Source organism: Strix aluco, chromosome 5 (genome assembly GCF_031877795.1).
Source record: "Strix aluco isolate bStrAlu1 chromosome 5, bStrAlu1.hap1, whole genome shotgun sequence".
In the NCBI taxonomy this organism is placed as follows: domain Eukaryota; kingdom Metazoa; phylum Chordata; class Aves; order Strigiformes; family Strigidae; genus Strix; species Strix aluco.
This window is the reverse complement of record NC_133935.1, coordinates 6076701-6100348: the sequence shown is the minus strand read 5'-3', so window position 1 is coordinate 6100348 and position 23648 is coordinate 6076701. Positions and strand designations below refer to the sequence as shown.

Sequence of the window (23648 nt, the reverse complement as noted above, 5' to 3'; positions counted from 1 at the left end):
CCATTCAGGATGAGCCTCCGAGAAGCTTTGTGCTGAAGAGGCACAGGCAGCAAAGTTTCATGACCCCACTAGAACTTGTACAGAGAAAACTGTAGAACTGTAGAAAAGCCATTATTTATGGTGCTTTTGTCAGTGAATATCAAAAAGCAAGATACATTCTTAAGGCGACTGAATAGCATGAAGGAAGAATGAAGATCAGGGAGAAAGAAAATGAAGAACAGGTTTTTGTCAGAAGGCTATGTCTAGAGCAGTTAAAAATGATGCTGTAGTTTCTCACAAGGTATTGACACCAAACTATTGTGTTACATAAGAGGTGGGAATGTGGTTTAGTTATGCTGCTCCTAATTCCTAATATAACCAATAAGATCACATTATGTAAGATAATCAGCATCTGAAGAGACCATCCAATTACTACAGGAAAATGCTCCACCCCTGAAGAACCCACAAGCTTTTGAGAAAAAAGTTGAGGAAAAGAAGAGAGAAATCAAAACCAAAGTGATCCTGGCTGGGCTGCAAGCACACGGTGCACTTACATGAAGCCTTCTTTTAAAAAAACAGAGAGATGGCTCAACTGTTGCTCTATACAGTAAAAAGGAGTAGCAGAACTTGGGGGATTTAGGGGAAGACATGATGATGACTTGTGAAAAATAAGAAATTTGTATAGTGAGACAGAGTGGAACATAGAGGCTGGAGAGGTGGGACAGCTGGGGGGCAGGTTGAAATAGGACAGATTCAGAAAAATAATTTTGTTGACGCAAGTCTTTGCGTCTTCGATGGCTGTGTAGTCCTCATGATGCATCTCCACCAGAGCTCACCAGAAGGATCGGAAGTGAGGATCAGTTTACCAATTTCTCAAGACTCTCAGTTAACAAATGCCCTTGAGTTCTGCAAAGGCAGATCCCTTGTGACAGTCACCAAGAACTGGATCTGAAGTACTGCAAGGCAATACTTTTTAGAACAGAGATGCCAAGAGAGACTCTACATGAAAAGACTGAAAACCCCTAGAATCCAGCTGCCATGGATGATTATTTATATTAGGTGGTTTTTAAAGCTATCCTTCCAGTTGATGCTTTCTCCTTTGTAGCATGATAGAAAAGGGTACAGGGAGAAACCTAGGCAGAAAAGACAATTAAGTTGAGTAGCTGGAGTGCTTGTGTCTATTGAAAAGGAAATGCAGTGACCCAGAATCTTGTGTCCTTGCCTGTAATTTTGTTTGCTGCTTTGGGGAAGGAGCACTGAAGATCCAGGCTTTTCTTCAGTCATATTCCTACAGTCTGTTCACATAAGAAAAGATCTTCTCATATTCACAGACAGGGTGTACAAGAAGGAGGCAGGGAGAGAATGAAAGGACTTTAATCTCTCATTCTGTTCCACAAATTTATGGTACAGTCATATTTCCTTGGCATATTCAGACCTTCTGGAATCTACAGGAGTTTCAGTTGTGTTTGGGATTTATTGATTTCTCAAACAGAAGAAAACAACAACCAAGACCAGGAAAAAAAAAAAAAATCCCATTAATTAAGAATAATTTATTAAAGGTGAAAAGCAACATGAAAGGTAATAGCTATGAAAGGGTGTCTTTAAACTGATTCTATTAACTCTTGGTATTCACATCCAGCATATTTAAGTGCATTTTGAAGTGATGGAAACTGATATTGAATTGAAAGGCCAAAATCATGGTCCCACTAAAGTCAGTGGGAGTTTTGCCGTTGACTTCAATAGGGCCAGAATTTCACCCTAAGGGTTTATCACCAAGGTCAAAGACAGAGAGTAATAAAATAACCACACGGATTTTTTTCAATAAGTTCAGAAAAACAGAACTGAAGAAAAGGAGTCTTAAAGGAACTCTAGGTTAAGGCTCTCAAGCCCTGCAGCCTTTTAGGGTCAATTCCTGTGGCAACAGTAAAAGAATTATGGTATGTGACACATCTGAGTGAACTATAGCATATCTACATCTGTTAAACTTGTGAATTCCAGCCCCACAGAACACACATTTCCATTCAAGAAGCCTTAGTTTTCTATAATTCAAATGTTGTTGCACTTACCTAGCTGTTTTGATATTCTTGGGTGTAGAAATTGAAAAAGAAATCACAGAAAGGTTTAGAAGATCAGCAATTCACATCTGTCATAGCTGTGCAGCAGTTTCTCCAGAAATGTTGAAGGAAAAAGCAAGGATGTGTCCCAATCACCACAAACCGTGCAGGGCTGCCATCTGAAGTTTGATTTCATAACTCCTAACACAACACTGACCGTGGGTAAGCCAGAATGAAGACATTGAATGATGGTTCCCAATTGCAAGAACATTTGGGGAACTAGAGACATAATGGATGTCTGCTGCCTATAAACTCAGTCTACCATCTACTTAGTAGTATTTTTGAGGGAAAGAGAGAGCGAATGAGAGTAAGGCTTTGCGATATTCTGCAAAACAATTAAAATGCCTTGGGTTTTGTGGTGAATGAAATCAAAAGGTATTCTGAAAATAATCCTGAAATCCTGAGATTTCAATAAGGAAGAAAACTCTTTTGATCTGGGTCATCATATAACTTAGCAGAGAGATACTTCCATGTTACAGACATATAGAGGACAGTTCCAGATTCTGAAGAACAAATCACCATTTATGATAGTCCCTTCTGCCCCTTCATATGGGTAGGGTTGATGGCAGCACTCGTGCTCTGCCCTCAGTGAAAACACAGGGAGCCAGTGGAAGAATCTGTGCTATTCACTCTGACTCTCATCCCCTTCAAAGAGGCACAAGGCAAGGGGAAAAATAAATGCAGCTGCTGAAACTGGAGATAGAAAAGACTGATCTATCTTTCTGCTACAAGAGGACAGTTCATCACACTGTATAGCCTGTGCAAAAGTAGACACAGGAAAATAAAACAAGGGCCCAATGAAGACAGAAATATCCTGGGAAGGAAAATAAAAAACTTATTGGTAGAAAAAGGATGATCAAACAGAGGAGATGAGCTGACTGTAAGAGTTGACCAAGGAAAATAGGTAGCAGAATAGAAAGAATAGCACACAGTAGGAAGCCAGACGAGAAGGCTGGAGGGCAGAGATCGAGGGTATGTTTATCTATACATGTCACATCTCCTAACAACAGCATGTATAGACACAGTAGATTACATGTGAGACACAGACATGCCAGAACTGCTACTTGTGCAACACATGCATGTTTGGAGTCCCTTTTGGTCTGGGTTTATATGTGTTCAACAGACCTATACACAGCCCTCTGAAAATCTGATTGATTGGTACTCAAAGTGGTCTGTGTTCCTCTGTATGTGGAGCAGATGAAGTAGAATAGAGCACCACTAAGGATCCTAGTCCAAACCAGCAGAGTGGTCCGTGCAGAAATACAAGCCTAATTCTGATTTAATTAAGTGTTCAGTAAAGCACTGTGCTTCTCTTGGTGCAAACAGGTCCGGTGAGAAGGGCCGAGCCCTACAGATACACACGTGATTTTCTTGAGAATGTAGACAAGCAAAGGAAAACCAGGTGTGCTTATTTCAGGATGACAAGATAGCATTGTGACTGAAATGAGGTATTTCTCTGGGAAGGAGAAGACCAAAGTATGTTTTTAAGCAGTTATTCAGTTTTTTAAACTGAAGTCGCCATAGGTTGTTGGCAGAACTGTGAGGGAGAAAAATGGGATGAAATTGTCACATTCTTGCACCAAGAGTTGCAGTGAGGGAACTGAGAAATAATTTGACAGGAATTTTCTGTTTGGACTGGATCGGCCTCTGCCTTCATGAATCAAAAATAATAAATAGAGTATTTCTAACATCATAAAATCCCCATTAAAAAAGTCCAGTAGCAGTAAGTTTTTGAAAGACGGGAAAAAAAATCACACCAGGTTTACACTGAGAAAGCTTTAAGCCTTCAACATGTCAGATATTTTGGGAATGATTTACCACCCTTTTCTCAAAATAAACTGTAAACTCAGTGAAATGTAGACAGAAAACAGGCCTCCCTATTGAACTTTGACACAAGAATAATGAAATATTTGATTTGTTTGGGAATATTTTTTTGCTCCCTATTTAAATCACTTCCAAAAAAAAGTTCTTGCTAGGGAAAGGGAGGAAGGCTCATTTTAAAAACATTTCATAATCTTTCAAGAATCACTCATCTTGGTTTCTAGTTAGCATCTTCAAGGCCTTTCTTATGGATGTGATCCAAAAGCTACTGACACCAGAGGTGAAAGTTTCTGACTAACTTCAGTGGAGTTGAGGCTTGTGTGTAAGCCAGACTCTTCATCTAATACAACATTTCACAGACCACTGCCACCACCAAGGATGTTTCAGTGAAAAGAACCGAGAGCAAACCTCCCAAGAGGCAGGAGCAGGACATCCTCAGCGGATTCTCAGTGTCTGAAGATCCTCTTGGCGCTGGAGACAGACCAAGAAAGATTTCTTGCTGTCTTTGGAGCAGAGGACACTGTGCACTAAGCTTTCTGTGGCAGAGAGTCACTGAGCAGCATGTTAGCATCTCTCCCATACTCTAGCTCCTCCATCATACAGCCACATACTGACATACAGGCACCTTAGAAATGTGTGGATTTCATCTGTAAACCCATAAAACAGTCATAGATCAAGTAATACATTTTAACATCTTTTATGAGCTATTGCTTTTCTCCATGTCATCTCTCCTCCACTTTATACTAATTTGTATTCAATGCTGCAACTCTGAAAGCTTCTCTAAAACTTCCCAAGAGATCTATCATACCTTGCCTGTTTTCCCAGGTTTCTAAAATTAATTTAGATCAATTATTTAATATATTCAATCACTTTCTTTAAGCCATTTACTGCAGATATAGCCAATTATTCAACATAAAATACAGCCAGATCATTTCATCACAACCAAAAACATGATTTATCATCACATTCAATTAGAACCCACTGAAGTCAGTGGCAGAAGTCCCATTCAGCTGAATAAGGATCAAGGCTTTAATTTACAGTGTCATAGGAATAATGCATGGTAATGGAGAAGGCTGGGATACATACGGGATTCCAATTTCAAACAGGTTGTTTTGAATCAGTTGTTTTCCAAGCATAATGATGCTCAGCTGAATGCAGAGCTCCATCAAACAGCCTCCTGGAGCACACTGTAATTAAACAAAACCGTAGAGTGTGAAGGGAGTAGAAGAATTAATTTAAAAGTACCCACTTGGAAGAGCTATTGATGTCTATATGTGTCTGCCACCCGTGCCACCAATTTGTGCAGGAGCACGGAGCTCATTGATCATTGCAGTTCTACCCTTAACAAGGTATTTCATCTCCACTCATAAAACTGCATTATGGAAAATATGCAGAGCTCTGAAATAACTTAATGTGCCCAGGGGCTACTATATTTCCTTTTAAAATATTTACTATATAATCAATGTAATAAACATAATGCAGTATCACCAGTACTCTTCCAACCTGATGTCTCCCAGGGGGGGAGAAAGTCTTCAATCTTGCAAAGACTTATGTGTAAGCTTTATTGTAAAACCTTGAGCACGTCTATTGATTTTAAAGGGAATACCCACAGCAGTTAAAAGGAATTTTTTAAAAAATAAATGTTTACAGGTTTAGCACAAAATGGCTATAGTTTTTTAGGCTACTAAAATTGCTATGCTTCTAGTGATTTACAGAATGTGAAGCCAGATTCAAATTCTGTCTCTGCCACAGGTCTCCCACTGACCTTGGTCAAATCATTTAATCTGTTCGCACCATAGTGCTCAGTTGTAAAGCATAGAAATGGTGAAGCTTCACCTAAGATAGACTGCAAAGTACTCAGAACTGCAGAAAGAGAGAAGATACAGGTGCCCCAGTGGGAAAATTTGGGGGTTGTCTATTTATGTTGAAGATCTAACATCTTGTTTTAACATGTTTTCTATTTTTACGTTATTGTCTAAATTCCAGTGAATACACTGCATGCATATCTCTTTTTGTGAAGGATTTTTTTGTTTGAATTTCAGATGTACTTACCTCTTCCATTCGATAACCATCAAACACATATACATAATGTCCAGGACGGCCAACAAATCTGAAAGCAATAACAATATATGAAATAATATAAAAATAGGAAAAAAGTTAACTTTAACAACGTAACCATTCATTCATATTACCTAAAATATTTCAGAACTAGCTACTTCAACATGAATTTTAAGAGACTCGACTCCTATTCAACTTCGATTATTTAAAATTATTTCAAAGTAGTAGGCCTCTACAAATGCTTTTCTACTACATCTTGATGAAATAATTTTAATAAAATATTTTTCTGTGCTCTAACATAATAATAATCTCCCTCTCTTGATTAGAGATCACAAAATAAACTGGGAAAACATATCCTAACTCACATTCTCTTGCATCTGAGTAATGCCCTGAATAGAGTTATTTACTCATCTATACACAGTCAAGGGTCTTCTGACTACACAGGGAGAAACAGTGAGATTGATTTTATTATAAACATACAACACAAAAAAAAAAAAATGGTTAAAAATGAAAGAAATTGGTGATATTTTTCATTAATGTCTTACAATATTTAAAACCACTTGTAAAATGTATCATTAATTCTTAAATCAATGATGTTGAATAGGATTACTGAAGAGTATAGATTAGTATACTTTACAGCCCCCAAAAGGAACAGAAAAATGGTCTGAAACAGAATCCAGAAGATGTTTTAAACATTTTTGCCAAAGTTTTAGCAAACAATCATTTTAAGCTTCCCATTTAAAAGCATGTATTACACTGTGGATAACTGAGTCCCAAACGACAACGATCGTGAACCCATAGGAAGTCACACTTATTTAGCAGGACAGCTGAATTAGCTTTTTGGTCAATCCGTTCATTTGCCAAAACATGCAACTTCCAGTTGACTATAACAATTTCTTAATTTAACTTGATATGAGCGAATAGTGCAAAATGTTGAGAAAGTAGTAGAGAAAGTAGTTCCATAATTTTAAATTAAACAGGAAAATCTTTCTTAACTAAGTGATGGTTCAAGAAAAATTTGCTAAAATGTGAAAAGTGAAGACCTGTAAGCAACATTGTTTACTCATAAATGCAACACCCTTTTTAACTAAAAGGAATTATTTTCTGAGGTGTGGATTATTCTTATTTTAGAAAGTGAACTAAAATGGTTGCATTTCAGAACAATGCTCTACTTAGAAGAGAGACAGGACAATACTCAACATCATGCCCTGCTATTCAAAAGAAAGCTTTAGACAACCATGTTTATTTTTCATAGCTGGTGAAGGTGGACAGTCCCAGGCTTAGTTATGTAGCCCTTTGTGCCCGTTTTTAAGCACAGATCCACTAATATAGACACATATATACGCACATGAATATCTATATACTTAAATATCTATATGTAAAGGACGTTTATCCTACCTTCCTTTAAAAAAGGCAACATAAAAAATTGGTGCATAAGAATTCACAAACTTGAGTAAGAACGCCTTCAAAATCAGTCTCTCCTCAAAGGTTTTCTCTGTTTTTGGTACCTCTGGCAGGGGGGGAAAAAGTAAACCAGAGAAATCAATTAGTAAATATGTAAACATCCCTGATATCTGCAAATACAATACTAAACTCCAAACTTTGAGCTCATACTGTTTTTCTCTTTTACTTTTAATTTGTACCAATGCACAATACCTCTGTTACTGACTCCTTATTTCCAGAGAGTCTTTCCAGATTTCCAGATGGAAATTGAAGGTTCTTTGATAGAAACATTAATAATGACAACATAATGACCTTGATTCTCTGATAGACCTCTGACAGCTTATCCCAAGTTGCTCACGGTTGTCTGTCCAGTACCCTGGTGACAAAAAAACCTAACAGATCCTGACGCCTGGTCTGGACCTGACAATACCTCACTTCTTTTCCAGTCTTTTTCAATGCGTTGCTGAGAGACCTGGGCAGACCCTATCACCTTCCCCTGCTTTAGGCCACATCTGTGAAATCTTAGCACAAACCTCCTCTGTCATTTACTGTGACATCTATTATATTATTAACTATATAATATAATTAAATAGATTTTATTAACATAATGTATATATTATTATTAATAATAATAGATAGATAAAAATAATTATTATATATTTACGTGGTTCTACTATCTATCTGGAGTTTGAAGAAAAAAATAATTGGCTCTTGATATTCAATTGCATAAAGCTAAAGCAGTATAAATGGCTTTAATACGTATAAGCATACGCATCTTAACATACATAAGTTTATCAGTTACACAACTGAAATAACAAAGCATTAATATTCTCAATTTATGAATGATGAAAGCAAAGTACAAAGACTTTCATCCAGAAAAAACACCTTAAAAGCCTTCTTAAATCTGTGTGCACAAGCCTTTTTTCTATGAGATTGCTAATGTGCTTAACGCTAAAACCAAGACTAAGTACCTTTCTGAATAAGGCATTAAGTGAATTGTCAACTGCCATGCAAAATAAATGCACATTTTTACTAATGCTTCTCCATTCACTGTATATATATTCTACTTTTCTAGACTTCTTTAGATAACTTGTAAAAATGTGTTTTAAACATTTTCAGTATTCATTACTCCGTTCCCAGATTTATTTCCAATTTCTATGGAATTTTCTAGAATACATAGGTATGAGACAGAGGCTTTCCCAGTTGACAATAGGATCTTTTTTTAAAGATTCTAAGTGAGTTAAATTCTTGTATTGCCATGCTCATCCTGAGCTGTTAACTAATGTGAGAGCAGGTAATTGTATTGTGGCATATTCTTGACTGCATTTCTGTAGCATAATGGAAGTGTGAAATAGTAAGGTAGATCCAGAGCTCTGCCTTTAAGAACTTCATTAAAAATACTGCTGTACTTGTACAGTTTTGTTTTGGGGCATAATTTGGGTGTTTTGGTTGCTCTGGGATTTGTTCTTAAAAAAGAAGCATGTTGTTTATTTGAGCACTAAAGCAAAGCTCCAATGAGTCCTCACTGCCCAGCTTTATTTGTGATACTTTCAACCAGATTTTCATAAAAGGTCAATACACAATCTGGTGAGCCCTAAGCCATCATTCACCTATACATATAGAAAAGCTTCGTTAAACCTTCAAAGGATTTGAACAATTTGTAGATGACCCCATATGCTGGAGAGATCCTCAGGACAACAGCTCAAGGCAACAGGAATATCAAGTAACAGTGGGGCAGCTTTTAATTTGAAGGAGAAAAATCCTAGCCTTTCCCTTATGGAGAACTCCCACAAAGATGAGCTCAGCCCCTGGATGAAAATTTGCACACCGTATATGGTTCCAGAGACTCACCCAGCACTTCACTCCCTCCCCACACTCAGATATACTATACCATACCAATAGAGGCATGCATAGAATTTGTCCTCTAGCTAGAGGAGTCTGCTACACAAGAAATGCATCCAGCCAGAATAGATGCATTAGTAAGAGAGAAAACTTTCAAAAAAAAAAAAAAAAAAAAAAAGATACACTCATAATGTATGGCTGGTTGTGCAGCATGTTACACCAAAATTGGGCAGCTGAAAGTTTCCAGGCAGAGAATGAGCTGAGATACCTGGGTCACGGGCCTTAGTTCACTGAAGGAATTGCTGCCTTTATAAGGCACAAACTCAAATAATTTTGATTTTATACTCATTTGACTGGTTCTGCCTTGACCTAAGTGAAGTTACAAGTGAGCAAATGAGTTGTAAATCAAGTCTGACACCACCTGATTATTGAAGATGACGTAATCAACCTCAGAATACCAGGATATAATCTGCTCTTTTGCTGGTCTGATCTGGGGTAAGGGGGCGTCCGTTCCCTGCTTTGCTGGATCCACACAAGGTGCGTGAGGTCCTAGAGCATCTTCGACAAGCTCTCTGTATTGATTACAACAATACTACTACTTTTTTTCCCCCAAGCACTGACTCAGCAGGTATTGAGGCAGATGCATTACTTTGATCCTACGAAGAATGCAATTGCTATCAGTGGTACTATTCTTGTGTTTACAGATGTACTTAATTTTTCACTTGAGCAAAGATTCAAGTGTGCTTGAGGTTGGAATAAAAACCTATGCTGTCAAGAGCTGCTCCTCCAGCTCAACAAGTGTGTTCCTCAACTTGTTGATTAACTGCCGTGTGAAAAAATAATTGAGTATGTTTTGCTCTGCTCAGCAAAATGAAAGTTCACAAGGTAAGGAGCATTTATCAGGATGAATGAATTGCAATTTTTTTTTTTAACATTGTGATTACAGTTGGCATCTGAGCCTAGCACTGGAGAAAGCTGCCTGAATGAACTTTCTAACTCATGTAATTTGTGGCACTAGAGATTACTCAGATGGATCCTTCTTAAAGAAAACATCTGATGGCTAATTAGGAATGCTGCCTAAATAAAGATAGCAGGATTAGAATTAAATGCAAAGTGACACGGGGAGAATAATCACCAAAGAAGAAATTCTTGTTTCTCTCACAATTCAGAGAGGTGCACATTTCAAAGGGAGAGATTTTGCTTCTGTGCTTCCCCAAAGAGGCAATGGCAGTGGCTTGCACTTCCCAACTTTTGCCTAGAAACTGCCAGAGAGAATAAGTCTGGCTTTCATCTCTTCCTACTCTTTTCACACAGCAGTGCCGTGCCTTAACAGTTGTGCACTTTCTTACCTGGGCAGGTGCAGTGGACAGAATTGATCAGATTGCACACAGTCAGCAGCTTGTCAGTAATATGAAAGCTGAAAATCTGGGAACAGTTTTGGCCTGGACAGTAAGCCTGAGCTTCCTTATGCCACTAGAACAGAGTTCATTTGTGTAACCCTGATACATTCTGCCCAAAGCTGGATCGAAACAGAAGCAAACAAATTAACACCATATGGCGGCATTCTGTGAAAATGAATTGCTTTGTCTTAGCTTCTTTCAAATACTTTACAAATTTAATCTAAACTATCAGGCTATTCTTACTGGTAAAACCACAGGACCATATTTCAAAAATTCAGATTTTGACATCTATTATGAAAGCTACAAAACTTTAGTTTATGGTGTTCTTCAGAAAATAAGACTAAAATAGACATTTTCACTTGTGACTTTAAAAGCGTCTTGAGAACGTGAGATAAAAAGCATAAGTCTTAAGACTTCCTAAATTTTTAATCTGAAATCTGCTAGTTCCAGCCAGCTTCACATCACTGTAGGTTTTACAAGAAGGGAATCTGCAATTTTGAATGATTGAGTCAGGCTCCAATTATCAAAAAGTTTCTAATTTGGATGCCTAAGTTTAGACACCCAAAATTGACAGGTAGAGCGTGTACTACAGTTAAAGGCATCTGTGGTTGCTGATTGATTTTCAGTGTTTTGAGTAATTGATTTTACGTTCCTAGGCTTCGAAGCATCTAGAATTAGAAGTGATGTATAAAAATGTGGTAAACAATACTTAATGACAGCAATAAGAATTTCATGTTAGGGCCTTATCAGCTAACACCTTTGGCCTAATTTACATAACAAAACAAAACTCCCACATAAACCCCTATCAGTAAACGTCTTTGACCTAATGTATATAACAAAGGAAAACTCCAGACTAAACCCCTATAGTAGTCAAAGGACTGACTTGCCTCTAAAAGATTTAAATACATTGCCAGGTTTGTAATAATACAAAAACATTAAAAAAAATAATTCCAACCTCTAACTGAAATAGCTATTATTATTAAAAAATCCAGCCCAGACATGCCATATAATGGCAATAAAATCCTTTGAGTGGTAAGGACCTGGTAAAAATCACAGCAGCAACATAACATGGTAAACCTTTGCCAGACTAGCTTTGCCAGAGCCAGCAACATCATTGAAACAAACCAATGACTTTCAATAAACCAAGCTCCAAGAGGTAAAGACATATATCAAAATACACACCAGGTCAAAAATTCTCAACCAGCTCTAGATAAGTGGATCTTGGCCCAGAGCCAATGTAATGCAGAAATACCAGCTGAGATCCTGGAAATAGCACAGCTGCGTTAACATGGCATTATGGCCAGGCTAATTAGTCCTATTAGTGGCACATTGCATGTTGCAGCTTAGACCCCTAGTTCAGAGAGGCATGTCTGAGCATCTTACCCCATAGGCCTGAATATTTTCACTGGCACTCTTTAGTGGGAAATATTCCTATTAGAACCTCCTCGCATACTCTCGTGTCAATACATGTAACGTACTAATGAGGAATGTGGTGAGATAGTTTTACCAATTTCTGTCAGCCATTTGGCAACAGCTCCATAAATTTCATCAAGTATAAGTATCACAACGAGGTTAATGATGACAGCAGTTGCGGTCACAGTCACTCGAACATTTGATCTGGTTGTCTCCTTTGTGCTGAAGGACAAAGCCGCTGCTGTTGTGATTCGGTATACAATCACACCAAACACTGCTGAAAACGTCAGCATAATCTGCAAAGAAATGTGCAGATAGATTAGCTCAAGTTTGATACTAGCATTTAAACAGAAACTTTGACTGATATGTTGGGTTTGTTCCATGAATTGGCATTATGTGGTTATTTCTTAGCGCAACAATAATACAGGGATAATCAAATTAAAATGTGAGAATTCAAAACTCCCTAACAGAGACATAAATGAAGAAACTGGATGCAGAACTCTGAACTGCCACAACAATTCTTGAAGATGGGCATGCTCTCCCTGATTAAAGCTCCACACGTTATTCATGCCATACTGGTGGAACGCAGGTAGTTCAGGTCCAAATGCAGGTATTAAGCAAGGTCTTTTATTTGGCAATAGATTCAGATGGCTTGGCCTGAAGGGCCTACTTGTATGTGCAGACAAGTAAATAGGCTTTACTGGCTGAAACAGCTTCAGCTCTGCACAGCAGAAGTGGCACCTTACTCTTCAGTTGTGTTTGCTCAACTCTTGCCAAAAATTAAATTTAAAAAAAAAAAAAAAAAAAAGTAAATGTTTACCTTGATATTATTCTTTTAAGACTGACCTAAACAGGGTTACTAGGGCTTCACTTTACATTTCTGTCCCCAAAATCAGTTAGTAGCCCAGTATCCTTCATGAGCTGTCTTTGACCCACGAGATAAAGAAAGTCAGCCCTGCTACTTAAGGTCAATTTCCCACAAGAATAATTTGAATTTCACAGGGTTGTGGTATCCTGGTTTCAAAAATACCCCACCCCACCATGAAAAAAAATCAATAAAATAACAATAAAGACCAGAAAATTTTCATAGCCTAGGCAGGAAAGGGGGAGAGGGTACATTTTTCTCTTCCATTTTTGCCTTTGGCAAGAATTCTAATATACATTCCTTATTTTAGGTAAAACAACTTGAGATCCTCAGATGAAAGAGACTACCTAAATGTTAAAGATTAGATTATTGCAATTATTTCAATGGGCCTAGGGGCCCAGATTCACAATGCAGGTTTAAGGAAATTTAAGTCATTTTAATGATCCACCAATAATTTGTTGAATTTCTGTATACAGAGGAAGGTTGTCCTATGAAAAATACTGTTGCAAAAGAACTAGAACAAGAATGAGAGCTATACTAAAGGTTGCAGATGAAAACTGGGCACACTTAGTTTTAATGCAGAACTCATAAACTTACTAAAAATAACAATTTGGAGGAACTCCTGGAGATATCAAATGAAATTCACAAAGACATTTAGTGAGAAAATAGTAATAAAATGTTGGATGTAGTAAAATATTTAATTTTGATTGTTTAAAGAAATGTTTCAACTTTAAATGAAATGTAGGTGAATGATGAGTTTTTGCTTCATGCTAATATTTTTAATTCAAATACTGGTTTTAAAGAAAAAAGTCCAAACATAAAACACTTCGAAAATGTTTCAAATGGGGAAAAAATTATTTCCTTTCTTTTTGTAGTTTTCATTGTGTTGGGAAAACAGTTCTAATTTTTCTGCCTATTTTTATCTTTTTTTCACTTACCTACTAAACATACAGAAAAAAAATCTGATTCATGTTGAACTATCTGCTCAACTCTTGCTGTGACAGAAGTGGTGCAGGAACAGATCAGAACTTTTACCTAATTTGCCCATTGCAGAAACTATTACTGGAGTAGAGAGTAATATCCCCAACAAAGAGAGAAAACAAAAAAGCACCACCTGGCAGTAATCTAATTCACCTTCCACCTCTACAGTCACCTTAAGCTTTTTTCTTTTTCTTAGTTTGGGTCACAGATTTCTTCCTCTTTATCACCTTCCAAATACTCTTTTCCTGTTTCTTTCCCATCTGGATTTCTTTGAAAATTTTACTATAATGGTGAACAAGGAAAACCAGCAAAGTAAACTTGTATGTAACTCTCTGGAGATGAAGAGCTCTCTGAGCCTCCACAGACACCTATCTCCATAACAAGCTTCCACTTAGAAATGCTATCTTAACCCTACAGGAAGAAAAGTCATCAAGGACAGCCATCACTAAACAGAGAAAGAGGAAATTTCAGGTCATGGAAGTTGAATAGCATACTCTTAAACCTGAACAAAGGATTCAGGGGAACCATAGCAATGAGGAAGATTATTGGAGGATGAGATACTATCAGAGGCTTGCACTATTGAGGCCTTTTCAATCCATGCAGTGCCATAGCAAAACGTACAAAGTTACCCAAAAAATATGCTCTGTTTGTTTAAAGAACAAAGATATTGGTTTTGCAAAAGCACCAGGGCTTCAGAAAGTACTCGGTTGCCCAGCTGTTTTTAAACATCTGCTTAGACACAGATGGAAAAACACTCCTTTAGGAGTCTTCATTATCTATGCATCCAGCAACAAGAGAAAATTGAGGAGGACTTGTAGGACTGCACAGTAACTGAGAGCATAGTTCTCACTCCCCAGATAGTCACTGGGAGGGAGTGGTTCCTGTATCTTCACAGTGTTTCTCCAGTTCCTTACAATACCTTTTTAGCCCAGATTCCAGATCAGATGGTCGCCTTTCATTCAACTGCTTACTTTGGCTTTTGTTGTCATTGTCAACTTTTCATCTGGGCTGTTCTGTCTCCTACCATGGCAGACAGTTTCTTCACTGAATATCTAAACTAGTCTGTTAAGGACCGAATTGCTTAGAAACAGATGTAAAAATTGGCTGCAGAAAAGGTCACCTACTGAGCCTGGTATGAACGAAGACAAACAGGAAAACATACTAGATCTGAGAAGGAAGCTATAAAACCCCATGGGCTAGACTGATACCTTCATCCAAGTAGGATAACAATTTAATGTCCAAATAGTTCTTTAGCTCCCCAGTGGGGCTATTCTAGAGTCAAGTATTATGCCATGTGAGTAAGAATAGGGCAACAGGGTCCAAAAGAAGGAACAGGCTGAAATCTTGTGCCATGACATTAATTGGTTTTCTTCCTTCCTCTGACTGAGCCACATGCAATGAAGACAAAGAAAGGTTCCAGTGATGGCAATGCTCCATGTCATCCTGCTCTCTTCCAGCAGCTATCAATGTTTTCATCACAAACTCAGAAATCTTCGCCATGACATGTACCTTCTAAATGTGGAGTTTCTAAACTGTGACATATGCTGTTACTAATCACACACACGCCAAACCTGTATATGCCCAGCTGAGTCTAGACCTCCACATACCACTGGTCTTACTGGGCAAAAATAAGACTTGTGGACTTCTGTGCTAAAAGACATTGCTTAAATCGAGGTTGGATCTTCTGCCTCCTCTGCAGCCAAGTGAGGCTTTGTGTACAACAAAATTGCTGTGACCAGATTTTAAAGCATCTAAATGTGTAGAATTATCTGGTGGTGTAAAACACCAAAACTGATTGGGCAAGAGAACCAAACCCAACATTTTTTTCAACCCACACTTTTAAAGAAACCAACAGCATACCTAGCTTAATAAAGACAGAGGAAAAGCCAGAAAGAAAAAAAAGAAAAAAAAAACCCACACCGTTCTTGAAAGAGGATTCACAAAAATGAAGTATACAAAAGAAGTGTGCAAATGAAAAATAAAGAGAAAATGTTTTACAGTAAGAAAACCATTAGCAGGGTCAAGAATCATCAGGGACAGTATGGCATGTAAACTGGGGGACGGAGGGACAGAACACAGCTACATCATTCTATAACAATGTAGACATCTTCATGGAAAATACCTGAGGGTTTGCGCTGCCAGACCCTTTGGGCCTGGAAAAGGTAATATTAAGACTTCAACAATCACTTCTGCAGCACTAGAAATTGCAGCCCGTGTGTGTGTGTATCTGTGTCTGGTTCTTCTATGTCTGTGTGCTGTATATGTACACATGCACACATAAATTCAAGATTTCATCACCTATTATGTATGTAGTGCTTACAGGTAAAAGAATTAGTCTGTGTGAATAATAATAACGGAGGTAGATGAGACCAGTTTAGTCTCCTCAGTGTGATTCTATTGCACAAGCTGACAGCAAACTTTAGTCTGATGTTTCCAATTCCTGTTTAACTAATCTAGCAGGAAAAAAAAAAAAGAAACATTACATACAGTAAAGTGTAGATTGTAATCTCCACATGGGAAAGCAGAGCTGGCTCTACCTCATCAAGAGCTGACTTGAATTTCATGCATGGTTTGTAAGTTGTCTCCTGTAGGTGCTTACATCTTACTAATGTTCAAAATACCCTAAAAAAATCATTGTGACCACTTCTCCAAATGGTGAAAACCAGCATAGTTCCACTAGAAGTTGAAGAACTGGAGCTCTACGTTTTACCTTTATAAATCTCTCTGAGATGTTACAGTAAGCAGGAAGTGTAATACATAGGCTATGACTCAGGAAAGCACTTTAAGCTCATGCTTAGGGGAGATTTAAACATGTGGTTAAAGTCAAGAGCACATGTAAGCACCTTGTGTGCAAAAGAATGACTTGTAAAAATGAAATCATGGCTATATGCGTAGTCATATTCAGTATACTCTGCTTTAAGCAAAGTCCCAACTGATGCCAGAGGTTCTGTTTAAAAAAAAAATGCTTGATATGGCCTCAGGACAATAAACTCACTTAAAATGTTCTAAGTACATACATATATATGTGAATGACACACCTAATATGTACAGAAAATATACTTAATATACAATATATATATCTCTTCATAAATATATACACATGTATTTATAAAAATGTAGACATTAATTTGACTTCATTGTAAATATAAAATGGTTTTGATTGTCAGAAATAGAAATTAAATCTTCACAGGACATCTGTTGCAGTATATGCAAATTCCAGTATATTAGAAATGCACTTATGTATTTTAAAATAATTTAGTCCCTAAGTAAGTTTCCCATGCCAGATTCTCCTGTGGTGTAAACCAGCATATTTCATTGCCATTTTATACTGGCTCTAGAAGTGAATACATGCTTTCATTCAGTAATTTCTGTAACCAGAGGGATAATGGGATGCTTAGCAATGTAATTTAAGGTTTATTAGCCAGGCTTTCCTATTGCTATTTGCAAAGTCTAGCAGCTTGATGATGTGTTTATGGTCTGTTGGAAATTTCGCTAGGACAGTGGTGTCCACACTTTACAGTTGGCTGACCTGCACACCTTATTCTTGTTCTCAAGTGAGGAGTGTATACCATGGTCTTCCTCGACTACAGTATAGTACATCCCTGAATGTGTGTTGGACACGTACTTCTCAGCAACATTCCACCTGTATGTCACCTATTCAGTAAGCTCACCACTTCTATATGTCATTTGGACAGAGCATAGGCAATACTATACACACAAGCAAGTACACAGTAGGCTTCCCTTTATCACATAATGGAGGATGGAGCAGAAACCAAGTAATGAGCTGCTGTCATTACAGCAAGTCATCTAGCCAACAGCTCTCTCATAAGCAGCCTTTGGAAAAAGGCAATAAAGCTGGAGGTAGGCATTGAGCTCTACCAGTCTTCCTAACAGGACACATATTTCTCACAAACTGCAGGTTATAACCCTAGCTTTCTTCAGATTTTTAGCAGCTTTGAGAATACTAATTCATGATTCCACTCAAGATGCTCATTGCAAAGTTTCTCACACCTAATAAATGTGCAGAAATGCAGATTATATTACCATAAATAAAATCAATCCAAAATTTGTTGCATATCCAGGCATACGGTCACTCCATGTCAGCTTCTCTTCATCCTGTGACAAAACACAAAGAAACTAATAGACATTACAGAACTGTACAATAGCAAATATTGGAGTTAGTAAGATCTTTTATTGAAAAATATTTTCAATTCCCCTACTCCTGTTGTAATTTTGAAGATGATTATAAGATTTAGAACACTGATATTTTAAAGCAGACTTTAATTTGAGAGAAAACAGGGTAAGAGGTTAAATAAGATATATAGAAAATGCCTGCAAAAATCAGAAAGTGTGTGTAACTATGATTTTAATATTTGAAGAAATGTATTCAGCTCTTACTAAATTTCATAATATCAGGAGTAAGCCCTGAGATTCACTATAATTTACATTTAGACAAAGCAAGATTCAGACATTTATTTTCAATTGCTTCTTATAAAACTTCAGAAGAATAGTGCCTGAGACAGAAATCATGAAAAGGACGATTACTACCATTGAACACAGATTTTTTGTCTAATGATTACCTTGGCCAAATGTGGCCCCTAAGATAGTTCTTGCAAAGACACCCTGATCCTTCTCCTGGTACTTGGTCTATAGAAGAGAGAAACTACAAAGGCAAGCCCCCTCTGTGATCTCTGCTGCCAACCCTGTTTTCTTCATGTGCAAACAGCATCTCTCTCTTCATTGCGTAATTTAAAGCAACTGTGATCAGTGAAATCTAGTATGCTTTTACTCTCCCCACACAAACCTAACTCCATCTCTAGCAACGTGTACATCTAAAGAAGATATTTGAAAGTAGATTTATATAAGAAATACGATTCCTTTCTCTCAAAATAGGTTTCTTAAAGAAATAATAAGGTCATTACTTTGTTGAAGTTAAACTAAAACTATATAATCGAATTAACTAAGGACACAGAGCCAGCTGCTGTTTGCATTTCTGTGAACCACCGTTGCTATCCCATGGACTGGTACTTCACTTACATTGGAGTTAACCCAGTTATTCTGAATTTAAATGAATTTAAATCAGATTAGAATTAAGGTCAAAGGTTTCAAATAAACCATTTCTAAGGCACAATTGTCCTCAGATAAAAATACAAATACGGAAGTATTATGCCTTTGTAAAAGGCTTTCCCAAAGAAGCACTAGGAGTACAGTATATACTCCAAGTGCAGAAATGCAGCTGTGAATTTTCTCATGGAGTTTACAGGGATGTGGAATTAGACCAAAGACATGATCCTGTCTACATAACCATTGCCATTGTGGTGGTGCCTCAAACACTGTGGAAAGTAGCATTACTCAGCATCCTCTCTTCTCAGCTCAGCTGTTCAAACAGGCAAGTCAAGCATGTCTCCTGTGGGAGAATGCTGGCAGGACTGGGCCATAGCAAACCCAAGCAGAAGCACAAATAATTTGGCCCAATGTATGCAGTACATAAATACTCCATACAGTACATAAATGGAGTCCATCATTTAGCTGGAAGCTACTTTAAAAAGCATTTCTGTGAAAGCACAGATGCATTTCATTTCATTTTGGCTTTTACCACTCAGCAATTATACAGGACATAAAGAAGGTCTAAGTGAATATACTCCAAGGAGGCCTGAAGGACACCACATCTAACAATTTCACTAGGGGAAAAACACTAAAGAAGTAAAACGGCAGAATGCGTTAATGCTAGCCAAAGCAGTTAAAGAAAAAAAAAAAAAAATCTTTTGTAACCATACTGAAGTGGAAAGAGAAACTTGTGATTTATACAAAAGGGCCAGGAACTGGCAAAAATTACCAAGAAAATTACTTCAAAAATCTCTCTAGCAGTAAGAGTTTTGGAAAATATGAAACCATAATATCAAGATCAAACTTTCACATGTCATGAATCATGCTCGCCAAACCCTGAATTGCAAAGTGACCAAGGTTTTTCATGTTTTGTGGGTTTTTGTTCAATATTTCTGGTGATGTAAGACATTTACTGTATTTTGAAGCATCAGCCAGGATTCTGACATTATCTACTGGCTATCCAAGTCAAGAAAAAAAATCACATGCTGATAATTCCTCAGCAACTTACAAAACTGAGAAATCAGGGAATACATTAAGAAACAGTTGTCCATTATGAAAAATAAATAGCTATTTGTCCTGTTTAGGGGGAGAGGTGTTTGTTTTTTTAGAAAAATAGAACTGGATAGTTACAGGAAAGAAGAAAATGAGGAAAATTGGGCAATGATTGACGTGTACTTTTACAGATGACTATCAGAAGATGTGCCTAAGCCTACATTTCCAGGCATTAAGAGACATTAGGATTAACCCATTTAAGGGTCCCAACTTCAGGAGAGTTTAAGAACTGCAGTTATTAGAGTGTTTGCCCTCTTTAATCTCAGCAGGTGTTTTAAGAATGTAGAGGCATCTAACAACACCAGTCATTTTGGAAGCCCTAGGTTTAACACCTGAATACTTGTTTTACATAAATTATTGCTTTTCAAAAGCACTTTGTGCCTGATGAGTTCAATACAATAAATTCCTGGAATAAAGATTTAGAAGCATAACTGATTCTTAAAATTTAAATTTATTACTGGGAATTACTAATGAATTATGGACTGCCTCCAAAGAAAATACCTTGCTGAAAAGGACAAAAATAGTCCTTTCTCTTGTGGTGGGTTGACCTGGGCTGGCTGCCAGATGCCCACCCAGACACTCTCTCACTATCCCTCCTCCAAAGAATGGGGAGAGAAACTAAGATGAAAAAGCTTGTGAGCTGAGGTAAAGACAGGAAGATAACTTACTAATTGCTATCATGGGCAAACCAGACATGACTTGGGGAAAATTAATTTAATTTATCACTATTGAAAATAGGTTTGGATGGTGAGAAATAAAAGCAAAACTAAAAACTCCTTCCACTTCACCTCTATCCCAACTTCTTCCCAGGGCCGAGTCCAGTCCTTCATTCTGGACTCCTCTATTTCCTTCCCCAAGTGGTGCAGGAGGATGGGGAACGGTGGGTTATGGGGTCAGTCCATAACAGCTCCTCTCTGCCACTCCTTGATCCCTACACTGTTCCCCTGCTCCAGTGTGGGTCCTTCCATGGGCTGCAGTCTTTCAGGATAAACCTGCTCCAGCGTGGGCTCTCCAGGGGCTGCAGTTTTTCAGGAAATAGCCACCCACTCCAGGATGGGGTCCTCTACAGGCTGTAATGTGGGTATCTGCTCCATGGTTGCCCTCAGGAAATACCTGCCCCACCACGGTCACTCCAGTGGCTGCAGGGGAATCTCTGCTCGGACACCTTGAGTGCCTTCTCCCCTCCTCCCCTTCTCACCTTGGTGCTCTCAGGGCTTTCTCACATTTTTTCCCCCTCTCTCCTCACTGCCAGGCAGCATTTTACCCTTTCTTGCACACTCTTTCCCAGATCTTGCCGAGGTGCTCAACTGTGCCCTGCGGTGGGTCCACTGGAGCATCCTGGGCCACTTCTTACAGAAGCCACCCCTACAGCCACTGCTGCCAGTGATTGGGCACCAGCACCCGGCACATCTGTGGTGTTGGTGCAACGGCATAAACAAAATCATGTTTGTTTTTGAACACTGAACAAGGCAGTGCAGATTGAACAGAGCTTGGTGGAGTGATGACACTTTGGCAGTGCTTCCCCAGTCCCTTGCAATGAATGACTCAAAGAGGGAAATTAGGGAGAGGAGGGAGGAGAGGGTGTGCAGAGGAAAAGGCAAGTGGAGAAAGGAAGGAAGAGAAGATCAGCATGCCATCCAGTCAGCTTTCTCTTTCATGCATGTGCCTCCTTTAACTTTAGGTGACTTTGCCATGAGTTTGCCATTTTCTGTAGTGCTTAGCCAAAGGGAGATCTGAACAACATGCCTGAGTTGCTATGCCATTAAGGGGAAGATAAAAAAGCTGGCTGAAAATATTACTGAGTTACTTAGACAACATTCATGGCACAAACCAAATTCTGAAATTTAAATCAATATAGTAGGCAGCTGAAGGCTCCCTTCTGTTACGGCTCTTGCTGAGAAAACCAAATCTGTAAATTCGCTTGGTATTTTCTATCGCACCTGATTCTACTCTCTGGCAATAGTGCCATCTAGCCGCTAAAAGACTGTACTGTGAGGTATCAAGAACACCTTGTCTGTGATCAAAATATTACACTTGCACACTGCAGCAAGTGTGGTTTATCCTAAGTTAGTGGAATTCATTCATAAATTTCTCATAGGATATGACACATGCCCCATTCTAATCGATAACGTGCATTAGAGAACATTGCCTAGATTTTAGACTGGGGTAGGAAAGCTTTCCTGAAGGTTGATGAAAACTCAGCCAAGCAGGCAGGGAATCTATCTGGAGCAGCCCAAGAGGTGTATGCATTTATTGACATAACAATATGAAACAAATCATGTGAAGAACAATCTCAGTGACAGATATGTTACACTGTGGAATATTCCCCAGGAGAAACACTATTGCAGGGAAATATTTATATGCAGACAGAAAACCTCATGACAGAGAATATATTTTTGTGGTGAACAAGTAAACTAAAAGATATCATTTAAAATCTTTCTTTCAGTTTCTTTAAATACAGTGATGTATTTCCAGTTGTATTGGAGGAAAAAATAGTTGTTGTTCTGGGTGTAGTGATGCGTTTCTGTTTCAATATTTAATGTGGTGTGGAATGTGTTCCATACAGGAATATATTTCTTTCCTATTAGAAAATAAAAAATAAAATTAAAATATCAGAAGAGAAAAAAAAAAAATGAAGCACCATCTAGGTTTTGCTGGATGGTTTATTTCCTTATGAGTTACCTAACATGGCAAAGATCCAACATGTGGAGCTCTGCATGCTCAGGTGGGCCTCTGAGCTGTGAAAACCTGGAAATATACTGCACTTGGACAGCACGAAGCGGCTTTGTGAAAACAATTCTATGTTTCTCTGTGAATTAAACCACAGCCAGTTTGCTCAGATCACAAGTATTTCAGTTATTTATTTATATTGTCCCACAAGAGAACACCTCCTCAAAGCAGGTGTTTCTAACAATCAGCCATGCCAGCTCAACCTGCACTTGGGGAGTAAAGCAACATATTTTCTCTCTTCTGCATCCTGCTTTGTAACTCCAGTTCTGAAATTCAGGCTTTTCAGTGCGGTTGCACCTGGGCAACCCCAATGACTTCACTGGACTTGCACAGAGCTGCAATAATTGACTGGAACTTAGTAAAAGATGCTCAGGGAAGAATGGAATCCAGGACCACTCTCTCTTGGCTTCCTAAGGTCTTGCACAGCTAGCAACACTAAAAAGCCACAAAAGTATATTTCCGATGACAAAATCCAGAAATTCATGTCTAAGTACACCCAGGAAGCATCAAACAAATAAATGTAAATTTTATAACTGCACTTTTCTTTGTAGAAACAAAAGCTTTAATTTGTGTAAAAACTGTGCTGTCCAAATGATCATCTAGAAATAAGAATTTTAGTACCAAATACAGCTCTTCTGTATTTGCGTAAAACCCAAAATATCGCATGTGTATAGCAGGCTCAAGACAAGGAATGAAATGAGCTTCTGAAACAAAGGGCTGCTATAATTTTACTTTGGGCATGAAATAAGATAAAGGCAAGGAGAAGAGCGTACTTCAGCGCTATTTGGAGGTTAAAAGAAGTTAAGAGCCAGAATAAGCCTACAACACAGGCAGTTTTGGAAG

The 23648-nt window shown here is 38.1% G+C and overlaps 1 protein-coding gene across 2 annotated transcripts in view; it reads right to left on the bottom strand.

Annotated features, from left to right (window-relative positions):
- The window catches only part of ANO2 (anoctamin 2), a 195504-nt gene that overhangs the window by 27944 nt on the left and 143912 nt on the right, over positions 1-23648 (bottom strand). The window contains exons 15-19 of one of the 2 annotated variants that reach the window (XM_074825701.1): positions 17961-18032; positions 12165-12366; positions 7371-7482; positions 5967-6024; positions 5001-5101 (exon numbers count right to left, since the gene is read on the bottom strand). In XM_074825701.1, coding sequence (XP_074681802.1) covers positions 5001-5101; positions 5967-6024; positions 7371-7482; positions 12165-12366; positions 17961-18032 — 545 coding nt within the window. The remainder of the gene's footprint in view (positions 1-5000; positions 5102-5966; positions 6025-7370; positions 7483-12164; positions 12367-17960; positions 18033-23648) is intronic. The other variant, XM_074825702.1, reaches the window with a different exon arrangement.